Raw genomic sequence first — 23,414 nt, 5'->3', positions numbered from 1 at the left:
TGTTTCTTGCACCTTAGTCTTGCAGGCCAAATACAAACTCTCCAAAGACAGTCCATGATGCTCACACTTCTGTGGTGGTTGTTGGTTGTTATGAGATGATTCTGACTCATGGCAATCGCACAGTGCAGCGTAGAACTGTGTTCATATGGTTTTCAAGGCTGTGGACTTTCAGAAGCAGATCGCCAAGCCTGGATTTCAAGGTGCCTCTGGATGGTTTCGAACTGGCAAGCTTTTGGCTAGTAGTCTAGCACTTAACCAACTCCACCAGCCCCACACTTATGTTGTTGTTAGGTGCTGTCAAGTCGATCCCAACTCATAGCAACCCCATGTACAACAGAATGAAACAATGCCCGGTCCTGAGCCATCCTCGCAATGGTTGCTGTGCTTGAGCCCACTATTGCAGCCACTGTGTCAATCCATCTTGATGAGGGTCTACCTCTTTTTTGCTGACAGTGTGTTTTACCAAGCACGATATCCTTCTCCAGGGACTGGTCCCTCCTGATAACATGTCCAAAGTCTTGCCGTTCTCACTTCTAATGAGCATTCTGGCTATAACTCTTCCAAGACAAACTTGTTCATTCTTCTGACAGTCCATGATATAGTCAATATTTTTCACCAACACCATAATTCAAATGCATCAATTGTTCGGTATTCCTTATTCACTGTTCAACAGGCATACAAAGATAATTGAAAACACCATGGCTTGAGTCAGGAGCACCTTAGCCTTCAAAGTGACATCTTTGCTTTTTAACACTTTAAAGAGGTCTTTTTCAGCAAATCTGCCCAGTGCAATAGGTCATTTCATTTCCTGACTGCTGCTTCCATGGGCATTGATTATAGATACAAGTAAAATGAAATCCTTGACAACATCAATCTTACCTCCATTTATCATGATGTTGCTTATAGGTCCAGTTGTGAGGATGTTTACTTTATGTTGAGGTGTAGTCCACACTGAAGGCAGTAGTCTTTGATCTTCATCAATAAGTGCTTCAAGTCCTCTTCACTTTCAGCAAGCAAGATTGTGTCATCTGCATAATGCAGGTTGTTAATGAGTCTTCTTCCAATCCTGATGCCACGTTCTTCTTCAAATAGTCTAGTTTATCAGATTATTTGCTCAGCATACAGACCAAATAAGTACGGTGAAAGGATACAATCCTGATGCACACTTTTCCTTTCCTGATTTTAAACTACACAGTAGCATCCCCTTGGTCTGTTTGAAGAACTGCCTCCTGGTCTATGTTCAGGCTCTGCATAAGGACAATTAAGTGTTCTGGAATTCTTAATTCTTCACAATGTTATCCATAATCTGTTATGATCCACACAGTCGAATGTCTTCGCATCGTCAATAAAACACACGTATAAACATCTTTCTGATATGCTCTGCTTTCAGCCAAGATCCATCTGACATTGGCAATATCTCTGGTTCCACGTCCTCTTCTGAATCCAGCTTGAATTTCTGGCAGTTCCCTGTCGATGTACTGCGGCAACCATTTTTTTACTTGTGTGTGATATTAATGATATTATTCGATAATTTCCACATTCTGTTGGATCATCTGTCTTCAGAATGGATACCAATATGGACCTCTTCCAGTTGGATGGCCAGGTAGCTGCCTTCCAAATTTCTTGGCACAGACGGGTGAGCACCTCCAGTGTTTTATCCTTTTGTTGAAACATCTCAATTGGTATTCTGTCAATTCCTAATGCCTAGTTTTTCATCATTCCCTTCAGAGCAGCTTGGACGTCTTCCTTCAATAACACTGATTCTTAATCATATGCTATCTCCTGAAATGACTGAACACTAACCAATTCTTTTTGGTACAGTGACTTTGTGTATTCCTTCCATCTTCTTCTGATGTTTCCTGCATCGTTCAGTATTTTGCCCATAGAATCCTTCAATATTGCAACTCGAGGCTTGAATTTTTTCTTCCGATCTTTCAGCTTGAGAAATGACGAATATTTCTCAAGAACACTTCTGTTACCACCCACCAAAATGATACCTCCTTAGCCAAAAACTGCTCTCTCAGAATCTCCTCCTTCAAAATGCTCACCATTTCAATGCCAAAGCACCCAATCATCAATCTTAGCATAAGTTTACTGCAAGCCCTTCCAAGGAGCTTTTTACACCCCAGGCTGACTAATTAAATTCAATTGATAATGTTCATAGCTGTAATGCAATGTATTTAAAAGGTCACATTTTAAAATATTAAATTGTACCATAAGGACCTAAGGGGGCAGTAGCCATCTTTTCCCAGGGCCTTATCTAGTTGTGAGACTGTCAATCTGCTCTCACAGTTGTCTAAAAGACTTGTGTTAAAAAGCCAGAGTCCACACGCACACAAAAAGAAACATAGTATAAACCAACTTTGGTGATGTTACAGGATTCTAATTCTAATTCTTTTGGCTTTAGTATTTGTTTGAAATATCCCTCTATCCACAGGCTTTCCTTGAGGCATCCAGCCTCGTGTGCTGAGGCTCATGAAAAACAGCATTTTGTTAAGTAACAAAGGAAGTGGCAAAACACAGAATACCTGATAATCTTTACTTGTCAACAGATTAGAGTCTTTAACCACATCAGCCAAAATATTTGCTTCCTTTTCTCAAATCTTACTCCCTTTATAAACCACGAGAAAACTAAAGTAACCTAGCTTCAAAAAGCATCCTCTTTTCTCCACTACTTATCGTTAATATAAACGATAAAATGAAGCTCTCTGCATATGGCTTATCCTTAAATACAAGCCAACTATCTGGAAAAATAAACACTACCAGTATGTGGTGGATGGTGATAATGCCGAGCAAAAGGGCATACTACTTTGATTACTTTGTTTCATACTAGAGTAAACATATCATGTGGAACCTTCAGGAACATATCTACCTAAGTTTACCAAGCTGCTGTGTTAATGAATAATAAACATAGCAGCTTGGTAAGGACTTTGCAGCTGCAGCTGCACCCTCCAGAGCCTCTTCACATTTTGCTTATTTTATGAGCCAGTGTTCCTTGTAGCAGACCCTGGGGATGCTTCACGTCTAAAAGCTCAGATCCAGTAAAAAGCAAAATTAATAAATAGTAGGGTTAGGGACAAAGTCCCAAAAGCTTTAGAGAAAAAAAAAAACCTACTATGTAATGAGCCTACAGTAGTTACAAGCACTGTGACATGAGGTTTACACACATTCTTTCATCTCAATCATGGCATCACAATAGTCCTGCTTCTCTGGTCCCTGAGAGGTTGGGTGACCTGGCATCAGTCACACAGCTGGTAAGTGGGGAAGCCAACATTCCATCGCTGGTCTGGCCAGCTCCAATGCTTATCTACTCCTCCCTCCACAGTAATGCCTCTGGCGTGTCACTTAATTCCCAGAAAGAAGAGGTGGTAGACAGCTTTTTTGCAAGCTGGAGCAGACTGGACGTGGCCAGCTTAATAGCCTTGTTGTAATGAATCGACAGCTTTCATCCAGCATATAAAAGCTAACGAGCATGGACTATGGCATTAGGAATTCCAAACTGCAATTAAAGAGAAATATCCAACAGACCAAGAGTACCATCCTTCCCAAAGCCAAGATGAACAGTGGGATGGCAGGAAGGATGGGAACCCTGAGCATCCAAGGGTGGGACATGCCCCAAGCCCACTGAGATTCTGCTTAGGAGATGGAACATTCTCTGTTGCGCTTCTTTAGCGATTTCCAAAGAAAAAGAGGTGGTTGATTCTGAGGAAGAAGATCTCACCAGTGGCCCTCTATCAACAAAGACCAACTACTCCTCATTCTATGCCTGGTTTTATACTTCTGTGCTATATTCAATGGTTTTCTTAGGTTCTTGCTTCATGAGGATCTGTTGGCTGGCTCCACAAAACCTTTTTAATTTGCTAAGTATTGATATTTACATTTTTTCTTTTGTCCCATAGATATTTTATTATTATTTATTATTTTAATGGCTATGAAGAAAACAAAAAAATCGTTAGGGTGAAAAATGATACCCTTTTCTGCTTTGCTAAAGGTAGTCCCAGGTCTCGTTCGATTCATCCCTTTATGCCCTGTATGGTCTCTGTTCCCAAAGACCATAGATAACCTTTCTCTGCAAGGTTTCAATGCATCTACTCTTCCTGCTATCACCTGAGTTTAGGCACTCATTATTTTTTTTTTCCAGATTATTGCCAAGAACTTCCACAAGACTCCCTGCCTCAAAACACTTAATTATAACGCTGTTGGGTAAATCTCATAAAGCACAACTCTGATCAGTTTTTCCAAAGGCTCTCTTTTCTACCTGCTGAATTAGCTAGACCTTCAGTCAAGGCTACTTAGTACAACCTTATCTTCCCCTCCCCACCTTATCACCCAGTGTTCCCTGTACCCTACATTTCAGCACTGTTACTATACCCAAACACACCCAAACACTGCCACGCTTTTCAACCTGACTCTGCTCATGCCATTCTTTCACCTGAAATACCCCCACTCTTATCTCTGCCAGTTGAAACCTTATTCATAATCACTGAACAAGTGATACTACAACCAGTACGAAAATCATATGCTATTACCTTCCTTTGATTCCAGATACCTTAGACGAAGCTCTCTCACTGGGCACATCTTATTTTGCCTCTACACCCATTGCTTTTGAGTCATAGCGACCCTATAAGACAGAGTAGAACTGCCCCATAAGGTTTCTAAGGAGCACTTGGCGGATTCGAACTGCCGACCTTTTGGTTAGCAATGACCTCTTAACCACTGCGTCACCAGGGCTCCATTTGCTTTTAGTTACTATGTATGTGCCTCATCTCCCTCAACTATATTAGATGTTCCTTACGGGTGGGATCTGGAAACAGTAGTGGTTCAGTGGTAGAATTCTCACCTTCCATGACGGAGGCCCAGGTTTGATTCCCATGCAGCGCTCCTCATGCACAGCTACCAGCCACTACTCATCTGTCAGTGGAGGCTGGCTTTTTGCTATGACGCTGAACAGGTTTCAGCAAAGCTTCTAGACTACGAAGGACTAGGAAAAAAAGCCTGGCAATCTCCCTTTGAAAATCAGCCAATGAAAACCCTATGGATCACAATGGTCCAACACACAACCAATCATGAAGATGTGCAGGACTGGGCAGTGTTTCATCCTGTTGTGCATGGGGTCCACGGAAGCTAACAACAATATGGTCAGGTTTTAGGTCATATTCATCTTGTATTCCCTAACTCACATAGGAACTTGCATGCAGCAGGTGCTTGGTATTTGGTGTAGCACTGCAACTAAGCCTTGACATAAGACTCTGGATTCGAAAAGAACACTGCTACTTACAAGAGCAGGAGAGCTTACCGATTATCTTCACTTTTCTATATGTTTTCTCCTTTCTACCCACCCTTCCTCCTTCACTCTCCTAAGCAGGAAAGAACCACTTGGCTAAATTTTAATGTATCTAGTGCTATGGCAATAATTTTCTTTCTCAACATACTGTGGGGGTATAATATCTTACGGAAGTGGAGAGGCTTTACACAAGGGAACACGGACCACTGGTCAACAGTATTATCTGAACACACCCCACATTGTGCTCATGATCACACAGAATTAAAACAAGTCTAGTAGGACTTCAAATGGGGACACAGCCTACCTTAAGGCAACTCCTCTTTATCCTGCTTGTTGCAATTGCCCCAGGAGCAAAGGCAGAGAGGAAAGAGAGAGAAAAAGGGTGGAGGAGAGGAAAATGGCAATCCATTAACTTCCGCTCTCCCATTGGATTTGGAACCCTTCCAGGAAACAGGATACAAGTGGCTCAGTGTGTAATGTCTTTATGAATCTGTTTTGTGTGCATTTATTATTCATAAGGACCACAGATTCACATCAGGGGGTTCCTTCCAGGGGAAGCTTTCGGGAGGCTAGAGTTTACAACTATATCCTCCACTCTTAATGTTTATGCTAGATGAAATTTTCTATCTACCATCCCTCCCAAAAGGGAAAAAGCAGAAACATGGCTGGTTACTAAACACGGGACACTGGTCAGTAGTATGTTTAAATGAGTAGGCCACATTTCAGAAGGTAACTGGGGCCAGAGGGTTCACACCTTCATGAAACACATTGAACTAGACAGGGATTTCTTCACTTGGGAAGCAACTTAAGAAAAAAAAGAGGCATGTATGAAAATAGATAATAAATTAATTGGCATAATTTTCTGAGAAATGCCTGAATTTAGGTTTCTTCTGGTCTATTACAGCAATTTCATTGTAGCCATTTGGCTGGAATTGTAGCCAAGAATTAGTAGAGTAAGGATTACAATATTAGACTGACTAGACATATGTACCAAGCTGGGCGGGGAGGGGGGTAGTGGTGGATAGTTAACTTGCAGCAGCTGTTGTGAAGAGATGGGTGGAGCACGCAGAGCGAGGCAAGAACAACTGCAGCAGTAAGATATGAAGCATGCTCTGCATAGAAACAACAGAGAGCTTTACTAATGGCATGGACACGTGGGGGAGTAGGTGGGAAAGGGGCCACGAGGCCACACAAAGCCAGAAGATAGTGGCCACGGCCTCCATTGCACTCACATGTAGAGATGGCTACCAGATGGCCAGGCATTCTACTATTTTAAGTCCCTACTCAAAAGTGCTTTGAGTACTGACCCTTCTGATCTACAATTATCTATCTACCCCTCAGCAATGTCTTCTTCCCCCGCCCCCACCATTTCTTTCTATGCCTATTTTTCCCCTCTCAACAGACCTTCATGGACCATCACAGATTATACCCAAACTTGTCCAGGCTGTCACTCCTGCTATGCCATTAAATTCCCTCAAGTAGGTAGATCAGCACAGTGTCATGCTATGTGCAAAGTACAATAGCCACGACCAACAGCCCATGACACTGCCTTCAGAGAAGCCATTTCTATGTCCAAACTGAACTGGGCAAATATAAAAACAGGAAAACAATTAACAGAAGGTGAGTGACATTCTCTTCTCTTATTAAATATCATGTTAAATCAACCAGATCCAAAATTTTGGCAATCATTTTAAAATTAAAAAAAAATTATAAAAAACACCATTATAAGTTCTTTATTATTTATTTATATGATAAGGTCCTACTGTGTGCTCAGAACTATACCGGATCCTGTGAAAAATAAAACACCTCAAGAGGTGTACTGGATCCCATTTAGGGACATTGGGCATAAATACACATTTAAAAAAACTAACATTTCTATAGCACTCTTCATATTCACCAACCTACTATACTGGCCCTTAAAACAACCCTGTGTGACCAGCCAGGCACACTTATTATCTTCCCTGTTTCTGTTTTTTTTTTTTTTTAACGGATAAGGAAAATGAGCCTTTTTCCTACATGCCCTGCCCAAGGTCCTATAAAAAAAAAAAAAGGTCCTATAGCACAGCTAAATAATGTAAATCCTAGAAATTAATGTTGTTTTGTTTTATTTTATACGAATGACCAAAGGATGTGGTTATTTTCTTAGTCAACAAAGAGGATTAATATCTAAAGAGAATCCTTGATAGTTTTCCCTGGACATTCCTTCAATCAAGGTTAAATCTCACCCAGTATCGTATATCAAAGAGTCCCAAGTCAATTAACAGTGTCTTACGCTATTTCTTCACAAATCAGGGAAGACTTCTGCATCTTCATGCAACTTTTATGTAAGTATATGTAAGACCTGAATATGTTTTGAAAGCATGTATATATTAAGAACCCTTACTATGGAAATTCCCAAGGTCTTTAAAGGAAGATTATTAAATTCAGTGTAATGTCAAGGGACTTAAAGCACAAAAACTAAAGCGGTAATGCTTAAAAAAAAATAAACATGTCTCAGCTAAAACTGGGTCTACAGGCTTCTCTTCAGGGCCAACTAGTATTTTTCCTCATATGAAAAAGCTTTATTCAATGAAAGAAATTTAAGTTCCACCTGCACTCAACTGACTTATTTGTCTCTCACTTCCTCTTACAGTAATCTATAGCAAACATTATTTTATAGGTAAATCAATAAAAACCCTGGCAATGGTTACATTTCCTGAGCAAAGTTATCCTGATGACCTCGTCATTTATCCTCTGGCAATATGCACCCATGTGAGAAAATAATATGCTATTAGCTTAAAAAAAAAAATTCCAACTAACGCCAACCAACAAATATTTATTGAGCTTCTACTACTGGCCAAGAACCATAGATATAACAAAGTTAAGTACAGAGTTTTCCCAGGACATTTCTCACTCCATTTCTTTTAAATAAAGATAATTGATTAGATACAAATCCCCAATGGAATTTAATTTTTATAAAGGCTGATGAGGCTTCTCACATCAATAAACTCATAAATGGCAAGAAATTCTTTGTCTTAACCCCTCCCTCAGTTCAAAAATGTAGTTACTGTCACCAAAGGTCATAAGGGGAAACTGTGATAATAGCCCTACTCTTAGAAAAAGGCCAGTGGAGTTGAGGATACAAGTACACACTGACACACCTAGAATAAAATACAACAAAGCATGCAATTCAGCGCTAAGTGGTGAGGAACAGAGAGAGAGAGCAAGAGGGGTTCAAAAAAGGAAGACCAGGGAAGACTTCATATGTCAAAAAGGGCCTGAAGTGAACTGTATAAAATGGGTAAGGTTTGAATGGCACAGAGAAGAAACATGGCAGACACTGCTGACTGCCAAACACCCATTCGTGCCTTCATAAAAGAGCCTAGATTTGTTGAAGTATGTTCTCTTCCACAGGACTCAGCTCCACAAGTAAATTTTGATTGGTCTTTTTTTTTTTTAACCAATCATGGCGATTCTAGTCTCCTTGCCAGTGACTGGTGAGGGGTGAGTCTGTGACCCCAGTTCTGGTCTATGAAGTCAGAGGAAGCCTGCTGGGGGCTTCTGAGAAAGGTAACTTTCCTTATAAGGCGGAAACAGTAGACGGGATGGCCCTCTTCTTCCTCTAGATGTCACCATGTGTGAATATAATACGTGGAGAAACCCTAGTCATAGTGAAGCTTGAGGACACAGCCCTTACTGGGGACAGCAGACTAGGAAGATGGGGGGAAACCAGGGTTCTTGATCATGTGGTCAAGCAACTCCATTCATCAGTCCTAGGCCAGTTCTAGCACCTTTTCACAAAGATAATATATTTCTTTATTGTTTAAGCTACTTTCAATTGACTTTTGTTACTTGCTGCCAAAAGTACCCTAACTAATTACCTAACCAATAACCATTCTTGCCTTCTCTCCTAGTAACAAAACCTTGATTTTATCCCAGACAACAATATGCCCAACTCAATGGTCACATTTCTTAGCATCCTTGTTGCTAAGTGTGCCCATATGACTAAGTTCTAGCCAAAGACGTGTGAGCAAAAGTATTGTATGGTATGTTCAAGATGGCTTCTTAAAGGAAGTTGGCTACTGGGAAATAGCCCCCTCTTCCTTTTCCCTTTATCCTCCCTGCTGCTGGGAATTCAGTCATGATAGCTGCAGTTCCAGCAGACCGTCATCTTGTGATCACGAGATGGAAGTTATACCCTAAGAACTGCAGAGAAAAACATCAGGCCTTGCATCCCTGCTGACTTCATGATGCACCATAGTAGCTCCAGGTAGTGAGGCTTCAGATTTAATATTTTTAATACTAAAAAAAGGAGTCCTGGTAGTTCAGTGGTTAAGGGCTTGGCTGCTAACCAAAAGACTGGCGGTTCAAACCCACCAGCCACTCTATGGAGAAAGATGTGGCAGTCTGATTCCATAAGGATTACAGCTTTGGAACCCCTATGGGGCAGTTCTACTCCCTCCTACAGGGTCACTATGAGTTGGAATCGACTCAATGGCAATGGCTTTTTTATATATTAAAAACCAAAACCAAAAAAAAACTTATGTTCTTAAGCCTGTTATTTTGCGTTTTCTGTTATATATAATCAAACCTAATCCTGTTACAAAGGTTTAGAAAGACAGCATGTGAGGCTGTGGCAAAAACATCACAGTTAAACACAGAATATTTAATACACAAAAAGGTAGCATAAGAATGTCTCTAAGATTGTTTATAATAGCAACAGAGAGTAAATAAATACTCTACTGGTATGAGATTGGTTAAATAAAATGTGATGGATCCAAATGATGAAATACCCATATTTATTAAATGACGATTTAAGAAAACATCTACTAACATGGGAAGATTATAAAATATTAAGTTATCAACATAGTAAAAATGGTTTATATATTAAGATTCCATTTTTAAAAAGGAATTGCATATATAAAGTCGAAGAAAAATCTGAGAGGAGAAGGATATACAATAAAACATTAACCATGGTTGCCTCTCAGAGGTGAGACAATGGGTGATTTTTTCCCTTCTATTCTTTTTTTTTTTTTTAATTCTTTGTATCTTTCTACACACCTAAACCCAAAAAACCAAACCCATTGCTGGTGAGTTGATTCCAACTCATAGCAACCCCATAGCAGAGAGTGGAGCTGCCCCATCAGGTTTCCAGGGAGCACATGATGGATACAAACTGCCAACCTTTTGGTTAGCAGCCGAGCGCTTAACCACTGCACCATCAGGGTTCCTCTATATGTCTAGATTTTTTTAATTGAACATCCATTAATTTTATGATCTTTTTTTTTTTAAAGCAAATGTGATACAAACATTTCTAGCATCTCAAACACGATCTTTTTTGGAATGTACAAGTAGCCCAAAGTAATAGGTAGTGAACAAGGAAAAATAATGAATAAATTCTTGAATTACAGGTTCGACTAAAGCGTATAATATTATGTTGAATAAGCATGGCTTGTCTAAGAGTGCAGAATCCATGAAAGAAATGACTCAGTCTATTTCCTTGATGGAAAATTCAAGCATGCTAGAAGAGAATGAAATATATTTTCATTTATTTGTTGTCACTAATATTTTGAGTCAAAAAACAAATTATTAGCACTGATTAAAATAAATAAATGAACCAGCAAACTGTGGGTTCGTTTGCCTTTTTATACTTTCTGAATATCATATCGATCACTTTATAACAATGAAGCACTTGATTTTCCTGTTTAATTTCTCCCATTCTCTTATGAGGAGCCCTGGCGGTGCAGTGGTTAAGAGCTCGGCTGCTAACCAAAAGGTCTGTTGTTGTTTGTTGTTAGGTGCCACTGAGTCGGTTCTGACTCATAGCGGCCCTACACACAACAGAACGGTACACTGCCTGGTCCTGCGCCATCCTTACAATCGTTGTTATGCTTGAGCTCATTGTTGCAGCCACTGTGTCAATCCACCTAGTTCAGGGTCTTCTTCCTCTTTTCCGCTGACCCTGTACTCTGCCAAGCGTGATGTCCTTCTCCAGGGACTGATACCTCCTGACGATGTGTTCAAAGTATGTAAGACACAGTCTCGCCATCCTTGCGTCTAAGGAGCATTCTGGTTGTATTTCTTTCTAAGACAGATTTGTTCATTCTCTTGGCAGTCCATGGTATATTCAATATTCTTCGCCAATACCACAATTCAAAGATGTCAATTCTTCTTTGGTCTTCCTTATTCACTGTCCAGCTTTCACATGCATACGATGCAATTGAAAATACCATGGCTTGGGTCAGGCACACCTCAGTCTTCAAGGTGACATCTCTGCTCTTCAACATTTTAAAGAGGTCCTTTGCAGCAGATTTACCCAATGCAATGCATCTTTTGATTGCTTGACTGCTGCTTCCATGGCTGTTGATTGTGGATCCAAGTAAAATGAAACCCTTGACAACTTCAATCTTTACGTACACATATACAATATGTCTATTAATTGTTTAATGAGAAGCTGGTTTGCTCTGTAAACTTTCATCTAAAATACAATAAATAAATGAGTTTGGCTGCCATCTGAAAGGTCGGCAGTTGGAACCCACCAGCCACTCCACAGGACAAAAGACTTGGTGATCTGCTTCTGTTAAGATTTCCACCTAGGAAACCCTATGGGGCAGTTCTACTCTGTCCTATGAGGTCGCTAAGAGTCAGAATTGACTTGATGGCACACAAGGCCAACAACATTCCCCTATGAAATCCTGACTTATCAAACCCAAATTCTGCATACATTGTATCTTTCATTTCCTCCACCCCTGGGTTGCTAAGCAGTATAGGACAAACTTACAAAGCCAGTTGGTTCCAGTACAAATTTATGTTATCTAGGCTTTAACTGGGACCTTTCTATCTTCAGCAATCCTTTTGTTCATTTCGGATTGTCCCAATTAAACAAACATTTCCCAGATTCTAGTGGACTATGATAGTTATGGCTTCTTTCTACCCAACATGCTTTCTTTCCTCCCATCTTCTATTTCCTTTGAGGGCCTTCCCCATTCCAAGCAGTCCTAGCAAGAATGAGTCTATAGCCCAGTTTGGACCATATCATCCTGAAGAGACTGATTCAAGTCTGACAAATCAGTGTCCCCTAGGACTTTTCTGCTGAATGCAACAAGGAAGACTTCAGATTTCATTTTGGATCTCAAAATGCAAAGATGAGCACTTGGACTGTTGAAGGTTAGATTTCCAACTACATGGAGGTAGACTATTTGCAACAGGAAAGAACGATCCCAAAACACAAAAGAAGAGACAACTGAAGATATGAAATAGAGAATATGAGAAAACTAATGAGAACTTTTAAATAAACTCCTAGATCAGTACCACCTGAAGTCAACTCTACCTCTGAACTTTCTAGTTCTACATGAAACAATAAAGTTTCTATTATGCCTAAGCTGGGTCTCAGTCTCTTAACCAGAAGACTCTTGCCGAAACAGTGCATATTCCAAACTGTTTAATTCCCCACAAATCAAATACCACCTACTAACCTACTAAAAAAAAAAAAAAACTACTAGCAGCTCCAAAATGCTTGCTTCTTGACAAAAATCTTTACCTTAAAGTCACTCTCACCACCTTACTGAAATGATTCTAAAAATTAAAAAAAAAACTCGAGGCCTTTTGTCAATATCTGGACATGGGCATCTCTCTCCAGCGTGTGAGTGCTGTTTCCTCATTTCTTTCTGAAAAACCTCTCCTCCCACGGCTCCTGAGGCATAGTTCTGCCCTAGTTATCCTGCTCCTCTGGCACTTGGTCTTCTTCCCACACCCTGATTCAAGTGTTTCCCAAGGAGTTGTCTTTGGCCTCCTTCCCTTTTATTCTACCCTCTCTTTCTTGGCAAGCTCTTTCAATCTAATGCTTCCAGTAATTACCTCAAAATAAAAGACTCCCAAATCTATATCCATGATAATAACTAGTATCTATTCTGGACTCCAGTTCTGTATTTTTAGTTGCCCCCATCCATATCCCACCTAAATTCAATATGTATATTCCAAAATGAATTTAGCACCCTCCCTTCTGAAACACTTTCTCTTCCTGTATTGCCTCTAATTTTGTCAAAAGCACCACCAGACCCCCAGTTATCTTAAACTTAAGTGCTATCGATGTCACCCCCCTCATTCCAGCTGAGTAGCCCTTTTCCGTAATACCTTTGCATAGGTTTCCTCTTCTCATCACCACTTAATTCTCACCTGCACTACTGCCATTCACTTCATTTGTCTCTTTGCCCTCTCTCAGTTCCAAGTATTCTACTCTCTGCTTTGAGATTGTATTTATTGAAGGTCTTATCTGAGCAAGCCAGTCCTTCAATAACCACTCAAAAGCTTAAACGCTTCCTTAGTCTGCCAACTAGCCCTCCATCTGGCCCGAAACTCCAGCTTCTTTCTTGAAACTTCCTTTCAAGAATCCAGCACTCCGGCCAGATTGAACAACACATTTCTACTACCTATCCTAGTCTGACTTCATATCTTTGCTCATGCTCCTTTTTTCCACATGTCTTCATGAATAACTCCTACCATCCCTCAAGGCTCTGCAGAAATGCCAGCTCTTTGATGAGGTCTTCCTTAATCTTTCTTGCTAGAAGTAATCTCCCCTCTTCTTTGAACTCCCATAACTCTAGTGTACATTTCATCTTCCTTGAAGGCAAGAATCTCATTTAATTCAGCAACACTGGACATAGTGCTTTGCCTAACAAAAGTATGCTTGATTAATGAATTGTCTAGTAAGTCTTTCCTTATCTTCCCCACATGTACAGGGGCATATTCAAACCTGGGATTGAAACCTGGATTTATTACTAACTAGTTATGTGGTTATGTGACCTTGGGCAAGTTACTAAACTCTGAGGAAAAATCGCAGCTTCCTCATCAGCAAAATGGAAATAAATATAGCTCACAGAATTCTATAACTAAAAAATCAACTATGTTCTAGGAGGGCCTATCCAGCACACAGTAGGCTCCCAATTTATGCAAGCTCCCTTCCCATTTTTCTCTCCTCACTTTTCCTCCCAAATGACACTTCAAAGGAGACAGAATGAATCAGACAAATCATCCCCTCTACCAGCTCACTGTGTACTTACCAACAGTGAGGGCAGCGATCTTTGCTACCAAGCCATCCTACCAGATGGCTAAGGTGAAATGAGAGAATGCTCCCAAAGAATATAGTATTTGTAACTGCCAAAAATCACCGAAACAACCGAGGAACTATTTTGCTTTTTCTGGAAAATTACTGCAGTTGATAGAGCTTATCGGAAAAGGTTTCATCAAGGGAGTAAACATTAAGTGAGTTTAGAAACAAAGGAAATTCCTTATAAGTACTAGAAGAGAACAATAGCTACTTTCTACAGCTCTAAATAAATCCGAAAGATATCTGAGACTATCTATATATTTAAGTGATATAAAAGCTGATAGGATATATAGTAGAAATGGCTCTGAGCTATGTAGGTCTAATTCTAGCTCTGTTACGTACTGTGGTACCTTGGACAAGCCAGTTATCTACTATTGTGTTCTGATACTTTCATCCGTAAAACGGTATGGCTAGATACAACACCATCAATGTACAAAAAGTTCCTTCTCAATATTTTTGTTCAATGAACTTATTAAGGGAAATGTTGGGCAAGTAACCACTTTTGATAATGAGTGGATGGTCCCTTAAGCTTTCCTTCAATCCACTACCGCTGCAGGTAAGAGTATAGCAGTACAGTGTAGAAGATAAGAGGAAAGACTTGACTCAGATCAACATGGATTCAAATCCTGGCTCTGCTATTTACTGTATGACCAGGGTATGATTTTTTTTTTGTTTTTGATTTTTCCCACCTCTTTAAAGCCTCCATATCCACATCTGTAAATTGATGATGGTAAATTCTATTTACCTCATAATGGCCCTGTGAGCACTAAATCAAGTGGTATGTATCAAGTTTTATGCACAAAGTAAACCTTCGATAGATGTTGGGTGACAATTTCTATTGTACCCTAAAATAATTTCCCTTTTCCAGGTTTGACCAATTTTAGTTATCTTCATTATTTCAGGTAGAAACTATGAAAAAATTAGTTTTAGAAATTTGAAATGAATTATTGAGCCACAACAACCAGATGTAACTTGTGATTCTGGATTACACCCTAGACCAGAATTTTTTTTTCTTCTTCTGTTATAAAGGATGATAGTGAGATATCTATTGAAAACTGACTAAGAATTACAGATTAAATAATACATATCAATGCTAGTTTTCTGAGTTTGATGACTGTATTGCAGTCATTTAAGAGAATACCCTTCTGTAGAATAAACATTGCAATACTTAGAGGAAAAGGAGCAAATAGTCCATTTTTAAAAAGTACATACATTTTATGCGTGTGTGTGTGGAGAAAGGGAAAAAAACACGGTGAATGTTAACATTTGGGGAATCTGAGCGAAGGGTATGTGTGAAAAGTCTTCATACTTGCAACATTTTGCAAGTCTGAAGTTATTTTGGTACAAATTTTATATACATAAGTAGTAGCCAAATTAAACTATTTAAAACTAGTTTTGTCCTATTCCTGTTTGTATTTGATTTTAAATCTAACTGTTCAAATTATTCACTAGTCTCCTTTTTGTAAAGTAATGCTTCCATTTAGAATTCATTATCTTGCCTGTGATAAAACAACCAGTCATCTTGAGCTCATACTCGGACACCTAAGTTACACTTTAGCACTGGAGAGTCTTCCAAAGTCAAAATACATTTCAAAGTGAATGGAATTATCTAGTCTTTTTTTTTTTTTATGACGTGTATTAAACAATAGCTGTACAAGCGCCAAAGCTGGCAGTGGCTTCTACTGCTGTCGCAACACCTAAACCCAATGGAACATTCACAGGGATTTTTCAGTGATAGCCTATGGAGAAGTGTTTGCACATTCCTTCTACTGGTCTAACTAAATCATTTACACAACTCCGAATTTCAGCCATCCTCTAAATGGCTACAAACACTGAGAGATCTAAAGGAGAGCTGAAAACACTTGTGGCAGCTTGACATCAGACAAATAGCTCCTGCTGATTCTTAATGAGTGCTTTCAAAAATTCTAGCTTTCCTTTTACAACAGAAGCCTATAGTGGGCCCATTCCAACTCCTATCCCCAAGAAAAATAACTTCTCCCCAAATACTTCAAGAAAAAGAAAGACTGCGATGTTTACAATGATTAGGTAATTTATCTCACCTCACATGGACATAGCACTTTATGGTCCCAAAGCACGTGTACTATCCCATTTTCCCTTTTACAATAGTCCTGTGAGGACAGACAGGACAGGTATTATCCCCGTTTTAAAGATGAGGAAACCGAAGTACAAACATCAAGAGGCTTTCCCAAGATTTTAGATTCTGTGAGTATTGAATTTAGAGCCAGAATCCATGCCTTTCTATTCCCAGAGAAGAGAAAAATAATCACTGGCTAAAAATGTTCATAAGTTACAAAACTTTCAAAAGTAAGTTATCTATGAAAATGAAACTGGCAACAACAGTATTTAAAGTACATTTCATTGAAGAAGTTGGATGAAATATTTCCTGTGAGAACACATATACATCAGTCACTGTTGTAAAAAGAACAGGGCTCCAGAGATCTGACTTCGAGTCCCAGCAAAACTGCACACCAGGCACATGAACTTGAAAGAGGCATGTAACATCTTCCTTTCGGCTTCTGCCTGTGTAAAACTGATTTTCCTCTCAGAGTTTGATAATCAAATGAGAACAGACTTTTGTACATTGTAAAGCTTTATACACATGCTAGTACTTGTCATATCTTTACAAAATTGAATTCTTCATCTCTAAACAGACTGGTTCTATGTTCAGTGAATGGTATCCAGTTGTTTCAAGCAAAAATCCATCTCCTCCCTAGTGCCTGCCCCTTGTAGCAAATTAAACTCCTTCAGGATAAAGTCTAAATTCCTTAGCTTAGAAAGTCTTTTTATGATCTGGCCTCGTCTCCTAACATTTCTCTATATCTGTCTCATGCCTATATAACGTAACCACTTCATGTGTTCTAACATTTTTGGAATGTGCTGGAAACCCTGGTGGCGTAGTGGTTTGAGAACTACAGCTGCTAACCAAAAAAGTCGACAGTTCAAAACCACGAGGCGCTCCTTGGAAACTCTATGGGGCAGTTCTATTCCATCCTATAGGCTTGCTATGAGTCAGAACTGACTTGACGGCAACGGGTTTGGTTTGGTTTATGCACATGCTTTAAAGTTCTTCCTGGAACATCCTTACTACTCATCTGGCTAATTCCTATGCGTCCTTCAAAGTTACTCTTAAAAGTGTCCCTCAAATCCTACAATTTCAAGTAAATACATTGCTTCTAGGCTTCCACTGACCCTACACATACTTCAACATCAACCTTCACCATGCCATGCCAAGTGTTAGTATCTCCACCTCTCCCTCTAGGCTAGTAACGCCCAACTGAACTTTCTGGAATGACAGAGTTGAGCTACATCAGCACTTTCCAATATGGTAGACACTAACCACATGTGACTACTGAGCACTTGAAAAGTGGTTAGTGCAACTAAATTTTAAATTTTAATTAGACCAAATTTAAATAATCTCATGTGGTTAATTTAGTGGCTATGATATCGGACAAGGCAACTCTAGCACCCTGTCACCTCTTCAAGGACAAGGACCATTTCACTTGTCTCTGTACCCCTAGCACCTACCATAACGCTTGGCAGAGAGTATGATTCAGTGCTTATTTAGAGAGTAAGTGAATGCACAAATATCTATAAACACTTCGTATGTATTGTTGGGAAGTGATTTCACTCAACGACTCCAGGCATTCTACATTACCCTATTAAATTTGGCCAAACCTAGTCACATACTGTAAAATACACCTCATTAACTATCACAGAAAAAAACCCTTGGCACAGCATTCATTTCTACTCAGGGCACTTCAGCTTCACAATCACTCTTAAATGACTTCCAGATGACTTCTGGACAAACGTTTATGCTGCAGTAGTCACGGCACCATCATTTTGGAATGTCAAAATCAACTACAACATATTATAAATGAAAAACTATGGATTTCTATCATTCTTATATTAACTTGGAAAACAAATTTCCTTGAACGCTTAAAGAATACCTAGAATATTAAAGACTATTTGGAACAATTCTTTAAAATTAACCATCGGCTCTCCTAACTGAATTCATTTCTGAAACACCCTGACTTGATTGGATGGGGTTCATTACTGTGATAGCAGAGTAGAAAGAGAACTTGACCTAGCAACAGAGAACTAGCAGTCAGATTTAATTTGGTTCCAATTAAAAGTCTCGGTTGACAGGGTTAATGATGCTGACATATGTTCAGTCATTTGAGATTTTAAGAAATCCAAGACGAAAGCTTCACAAAGCAAAGATTAACCAGGTTTGACTCCATCCAGATCCCTCCATAAAATCCTTCAGGTATAATTGGTTATCAAAGGCATCAACAAAGGTGGCCTGCACACAATAGCCTCCTCCAGAACAAGGAGAGTTTCTCCATTTCCTACCTGGTGTCATCACACATCTTACAGCTGTTACACAAGGACTGAACAACCACTTGCTAATGTCCTTTCATCACATAATTACTTCTGTAAAGAGAGAATAATCCTAAAGCCTATAAAATAATCCTAATAATCCTAAAGCCTATTTCTAAGTGAAATAAAAAGGAACAGGTTAAGAATCTTAAAAGCTTGATGGCAGATGGGAGGGCCTCCAGATACATAGTTCACTCATTTTAAATTTAGTTTAAAATTTTAATTTAAAAAATGAAATAATTTTTTATTAGAAAATTATGTGCACTATAGAAAAACACAAAAAATACAGATAGGTAAAAAAAGAAAATACACCATACACTTAATTTTTTTACCCAAGGATCACATTAGGTGTACATATGCTGTGTATTCTAAGTGCTCTTTTTCCCTATACACGTTTAACATATTAAAATAAATACAAGCTAACATTTACATAATGCTCACTCTGTTTCAGGCATTGTCCTCAGCATTTAGCACGTACTAATTCATTCTGTATTCACCTGAACATCATGAGGGAGGGATTATTATTACCCCCACCTTAGATCTATGAAAAAACTGAGCAGAGAGAGGTTAAGTAACCTGACCCAGTTCATAGGCTTGTAAGTGGCAAATACTCTCTGTTCAGTTTTTGCTATGGGGGCATTAGGTTCAACTAAGTACTGTGGGAAGTAAAATGTTCACCTTAATTTTATTAAATCCTTAACTGCTATTTCAATATTCTATCAGAAGTAGGTAGTACAATCAGTTTGTCTTATATTTATGCCCTATTCCCCATTCTGGGGGAGGGACTGAGCTAAGATAGGCACATTCATAGGACTTGGATGTAATACTCAACAGCTGGGGTATATTACACAGTCTGTAATATGAATTTAGATTCCTTCAGGGCTATAGCTCTTTGATGTTCTTAGTATCAAACTGTCACCTTCTTACCTCCACATATTACATAATCCATTAGCTTGGTCTTTAAAAACTTGTATTTAACTTGATTCAAGTCTGATTTTGTTTTTTCACCTGGACTTAAAATATAATACAGTTATATTTCCTAATTCCTTTAAAACTTAAAAGTGCCTATTTTAACTATGAATTTCAAAAAAGTATGGAGAACAAAACAGAATGGAGGTTAAAATAATAAGGAAACTTTTTACCACATGTAAACTGTTAGTCCATCCAAACTCACAAGTTCCCCGAAACAATCCAACTAACAAACCCATTTCAAAGATAGAGCCTCCCTAGCATTCCTTTGTCACTGACGACTCCCCTCCCCTCAGCCTGCTCATCTTCCCAGAAATTGGAAATGTGCGATCCAACATGATAGGTTCCGAAGCATCCTTAGAGACCTGGATGATGTTCCGTGCCTTCATCCCATCCCCAAAGGTCGCCTGCAATGTCCGAGGGCACCCTCAAACCACACTCAGCTGTCTGCTGACTGTTGAAGTTGTCTACTGCATCATGACCCTGAAACACCTTGTATTTTTTTTGTAAGGTTGTGTTACCCATACGGCAACTCCTTTGGCAACAATGGTAATTACACAGTAGCCTTGTTATCTCAGCATAACACTGTAATTAACTGTGTCACTGCAGCGTTCATGGTGAAAATAATTGCAGCAAAAAAGTCCTATGAAGGTACCATTTTTTAGATCTGGCTTTCAAAAATAGCTTCAGCAATTACAGTGCTTCAAAGAAAAAAAAAAATCAAGACCCATCCCCCCAAAAAAGCCATAATTTCTTCCACACAAAGCACACTTCTGAATACCCCCCAAATACCAAACATCAAACTCTGTTATAGGAGCTTCCAAGGAGAATAGCAAAAAGAATTTCTTAAATACTTACAACTCTTCTAGGAAAGGAAAATTCTTAAATGCATCTTCTGGCAATTGAGTAATGTTGTTCATACTGATGTCCCTAGAAAACAGAAAGTTAAAAGGATAGTTAAATAAGTGATATTAAAGCATTTAGTTCAACAGAAAAGTAACTGAGTGCTGAAAATTTGTAAAGAAGCCAGAAAAATGAGCACTGAAGGCATTCATATGAATAATCATAACTTGGATCAGAATACAATGATGAGAAAACATAAAAAAGTTAAATATTTTATTATAAATTACACTCTATAATTTAGAAACATCCAACATGATTCTTTTCTACTCAGACCCTGGATTTTTCCCGTTTAAGTATCTTTGAAAATAGGGTTTCAAACTACCTATAATGAGTAGGCCAGTGTGGCTTCCCAGTCGTCTACTCCTCAAAGTACTGTGCCTTATAGAAATCAACAAATGGATACCCTGGGACCTGATCAAATACATTTTCAGGCAAGCATGGCTTCTGGAGCCACTGTCAAGGATAGAAAAACATCCTGGCTCTATCATATTTTCTGAAAAACTTATAAAAGTCCTCCAGGTAATAGTTCCTAAGTGGATTTCATTTTTAGCCCATGAACAGATGCAGGCTAGAGACAAGTGCATACACGACAGGTATGCAACACAGCTGCAGCTTCCCCTTCCAGAGTCAGCAGAAAGGAGAGAACTTACTCCACGATATAACTCAACAATTAACTAGTCCAAACAGCTACAAAACACTTTATTAACTATTTCCTTCTTCCCTAGCAGCTGCCTTCTGAATTGGCTTTCTCCTTCCAAACTCCACTTAATATCAACACCGTGAAAGACAATTTAACACTGCCTCCCAAGGGGAAAGCCCTGCAGGCACTGGATCAGTGGTCTCACTCAGGTTCCTCTGCCTCGCATCTAGTGTTGAATTCGGTGGTTGAGTCCTCGCTTCTCTTCTCTCTTGAAATCACCATAAAAATTCACATGTGCGACATTCTCATTACCAGATTAGACATACCAGTACAAGGAGGTAAAAGAGAAATCGAGCATGTCAAAGTCAGCTAACAAGAAGAATGCTTTATCATTTTCATCATTTCAGCCAAGAGAAATTTTCTTTTAAAGGAAAGTACCAAGATAGGCAAGTCGTTTCTCCCCATCTGTTTTTCCATTAAGACTCGGGAACGGAGTTTACACTCCTTCTCACTAGCCCTTCTCAAGGCAAACCAAACCCAGTGCCATCGAGTCGATTCCGACTCATAGCGACCCTATAGGACAGAGTAAAACTGCCCCATAGTTTCCAAGGAGCGCCTGGAAGATTTCAACTGTTGACCCTTTGGTTAGCAGCCGTAGCACTTAACCACTACGCCACCAGGGTTTCCCTTCTCAAGGCAGGTTTGGAATTTTTTTTTTTTTTTTGGCTAAGAAAGGATAGTAACAATGGCAGCAGCAAACCAGCAGCAGCAGCCAACACACTCAAAACATGATAAGACTGGACAGAGTCTCACTTTACAAATGGGGAAACTGAGGCTTGCCGAGGTAAAATAATCTTCCCAAGCCCATTCAACAAGAAAGTGGTATAAGAGGAAATATGAACTTCAGAGCCCAAGATCTGAATTACTCAGCTTTCTTTCAGTATCTTTTGAATCCTGCTAATTTCTCTCCAATGGCAGTCAAGACATAAAGCAAACCCTTAAATTCTACTGAGGTTAAAAAGCAGGAGGGGGGGGGCCAAGATGGCGGACTAGGTGGACGCTCCCGCGGATCCCTCTTGCAACAAAGACTCGGAAAAACAAGGGAATCGATCACATACATAACAATCTATGAACTCTGAACAACAAGCACAGACTTAGAGACGGAGGACGAACAAATACGGGCAGACAGCGACTGTTTTCAGAACTAGGAGCCAACGCACCAGGCAGGTGACCTTCGGAGCTCGATCTGGGGCAGAGCCCAGGGGGGCAGACGGCACAGAAAGGGGGCCCACCCCTTCCCCCCCGAACCCATCCCGGGAGGAAGCCTAGCAGGTTGGCGCGGGCGGCGTAGGGGCGCAGCCAGAGGGAGAAACACCCGGGAGGCAGTGACTGATCTGAGAGGGGGGAGAACAGCGTCCCAGCTGGGGTGCCCTGCTGTCCGCCGGGAGTTAGGCGAGAAGCCGACGGGGCGCGCGCGGGGGGGGGGTCAGCTGTGTTTCCCTGGAGTGACCCCAGGGCGGGGCCCACGCGTTCGTGCGGGAGGACGCGCACCCAGTCCGCGCGTGTGGCACGGCACACCAGAGGGAGAAATCCCCGGAGGTGTCTGGTCTCAAAACAGGGAAAGCAGCATCCCAGACGGGGAGCCATTCCGCTGCGATCTGGGCACGCGCGCGCGCGCGGGCGGGGCATGAGCGCGGGGTCCATTTTTATTATCCTGAATTGACCCAGAGGGCGGGAACACCTGGTCGTGCGAGTGACGCCCTCCCAGTTTGCGCGAGAGGTGCGGCACACTGGAAGGAGAAGTCCCCGGGAGGAACTGATTGGTCCCAAAGCGCAGAAAGTAGCATCCCAGACAAAGTGCCGCCCTGCTGGGGCTTGGGCGCGCGCACGAGCGGGCCGTGAGCGCGGAGTCCATTTTTATTGCCCTGAATTGACCCAGGGGGCGGGCCCACCTGGCCGTGCGGAGGAACTGATTGGTCCCAAAGCGCAGAAAGTAGCATCCCAGACAGAGTGCCACCCTGCTGGGGCTTGGGCGCGCGCGGGCGGGGCGTGAGCGCGGAGTCCATTTTTATCGCCCTGAATTGACCCAGGGGGCGGGCCCACCTGGCCGTGCGGAGGAACTGATTGGTCCC

The 23,414-nt window shown here is 40.5% G+C and overlaps 1 protein-coding gene across 1 annotated transcript in view; it reads right to left on the bottom strand.

The window, feature by feature from the left end:
- The window catches only part of LGR4 (leucine rich repeat containing G protein-coupled receptor 4), a 124,028-nt gene that overhangs the window by 37,075 nt on the left and 63,539 nt on the right, over nucleotides 1-23,414 (bottom strand). The window contains exon 2 of the mRNA XM_064288342.1: nucleotides 20,598-20,669. Within this exon, the coding sequence (XP_064144412.1) occupies nucleotides 20,598-20,669 (72 nt within the window). The remainder of the gene's footprint in view (nucleotides 1-20,597; nucleotides 20,670-23,414) is intronic.

Source organism: Loxodonta africana, chromosome 7 (assembly GCF_030014295.1).
Source record: "Loxodonta africana isolate mLoxAfr1 chromosome 7, mLoxAfr1.hap2, whole genome shotgun sequence".
Lineage (NCBI taxonomy): Eukaryota > Metazoa > Chordata > Mammalia > Proboscidea > Elephantidae > Loxodonta > Loxodonta africana.
The sequence above is the reverse complement of the archived record's forward strand: the minus strand, read 5'-3'. Positions and strand labels throughout refer to the sequence as shown.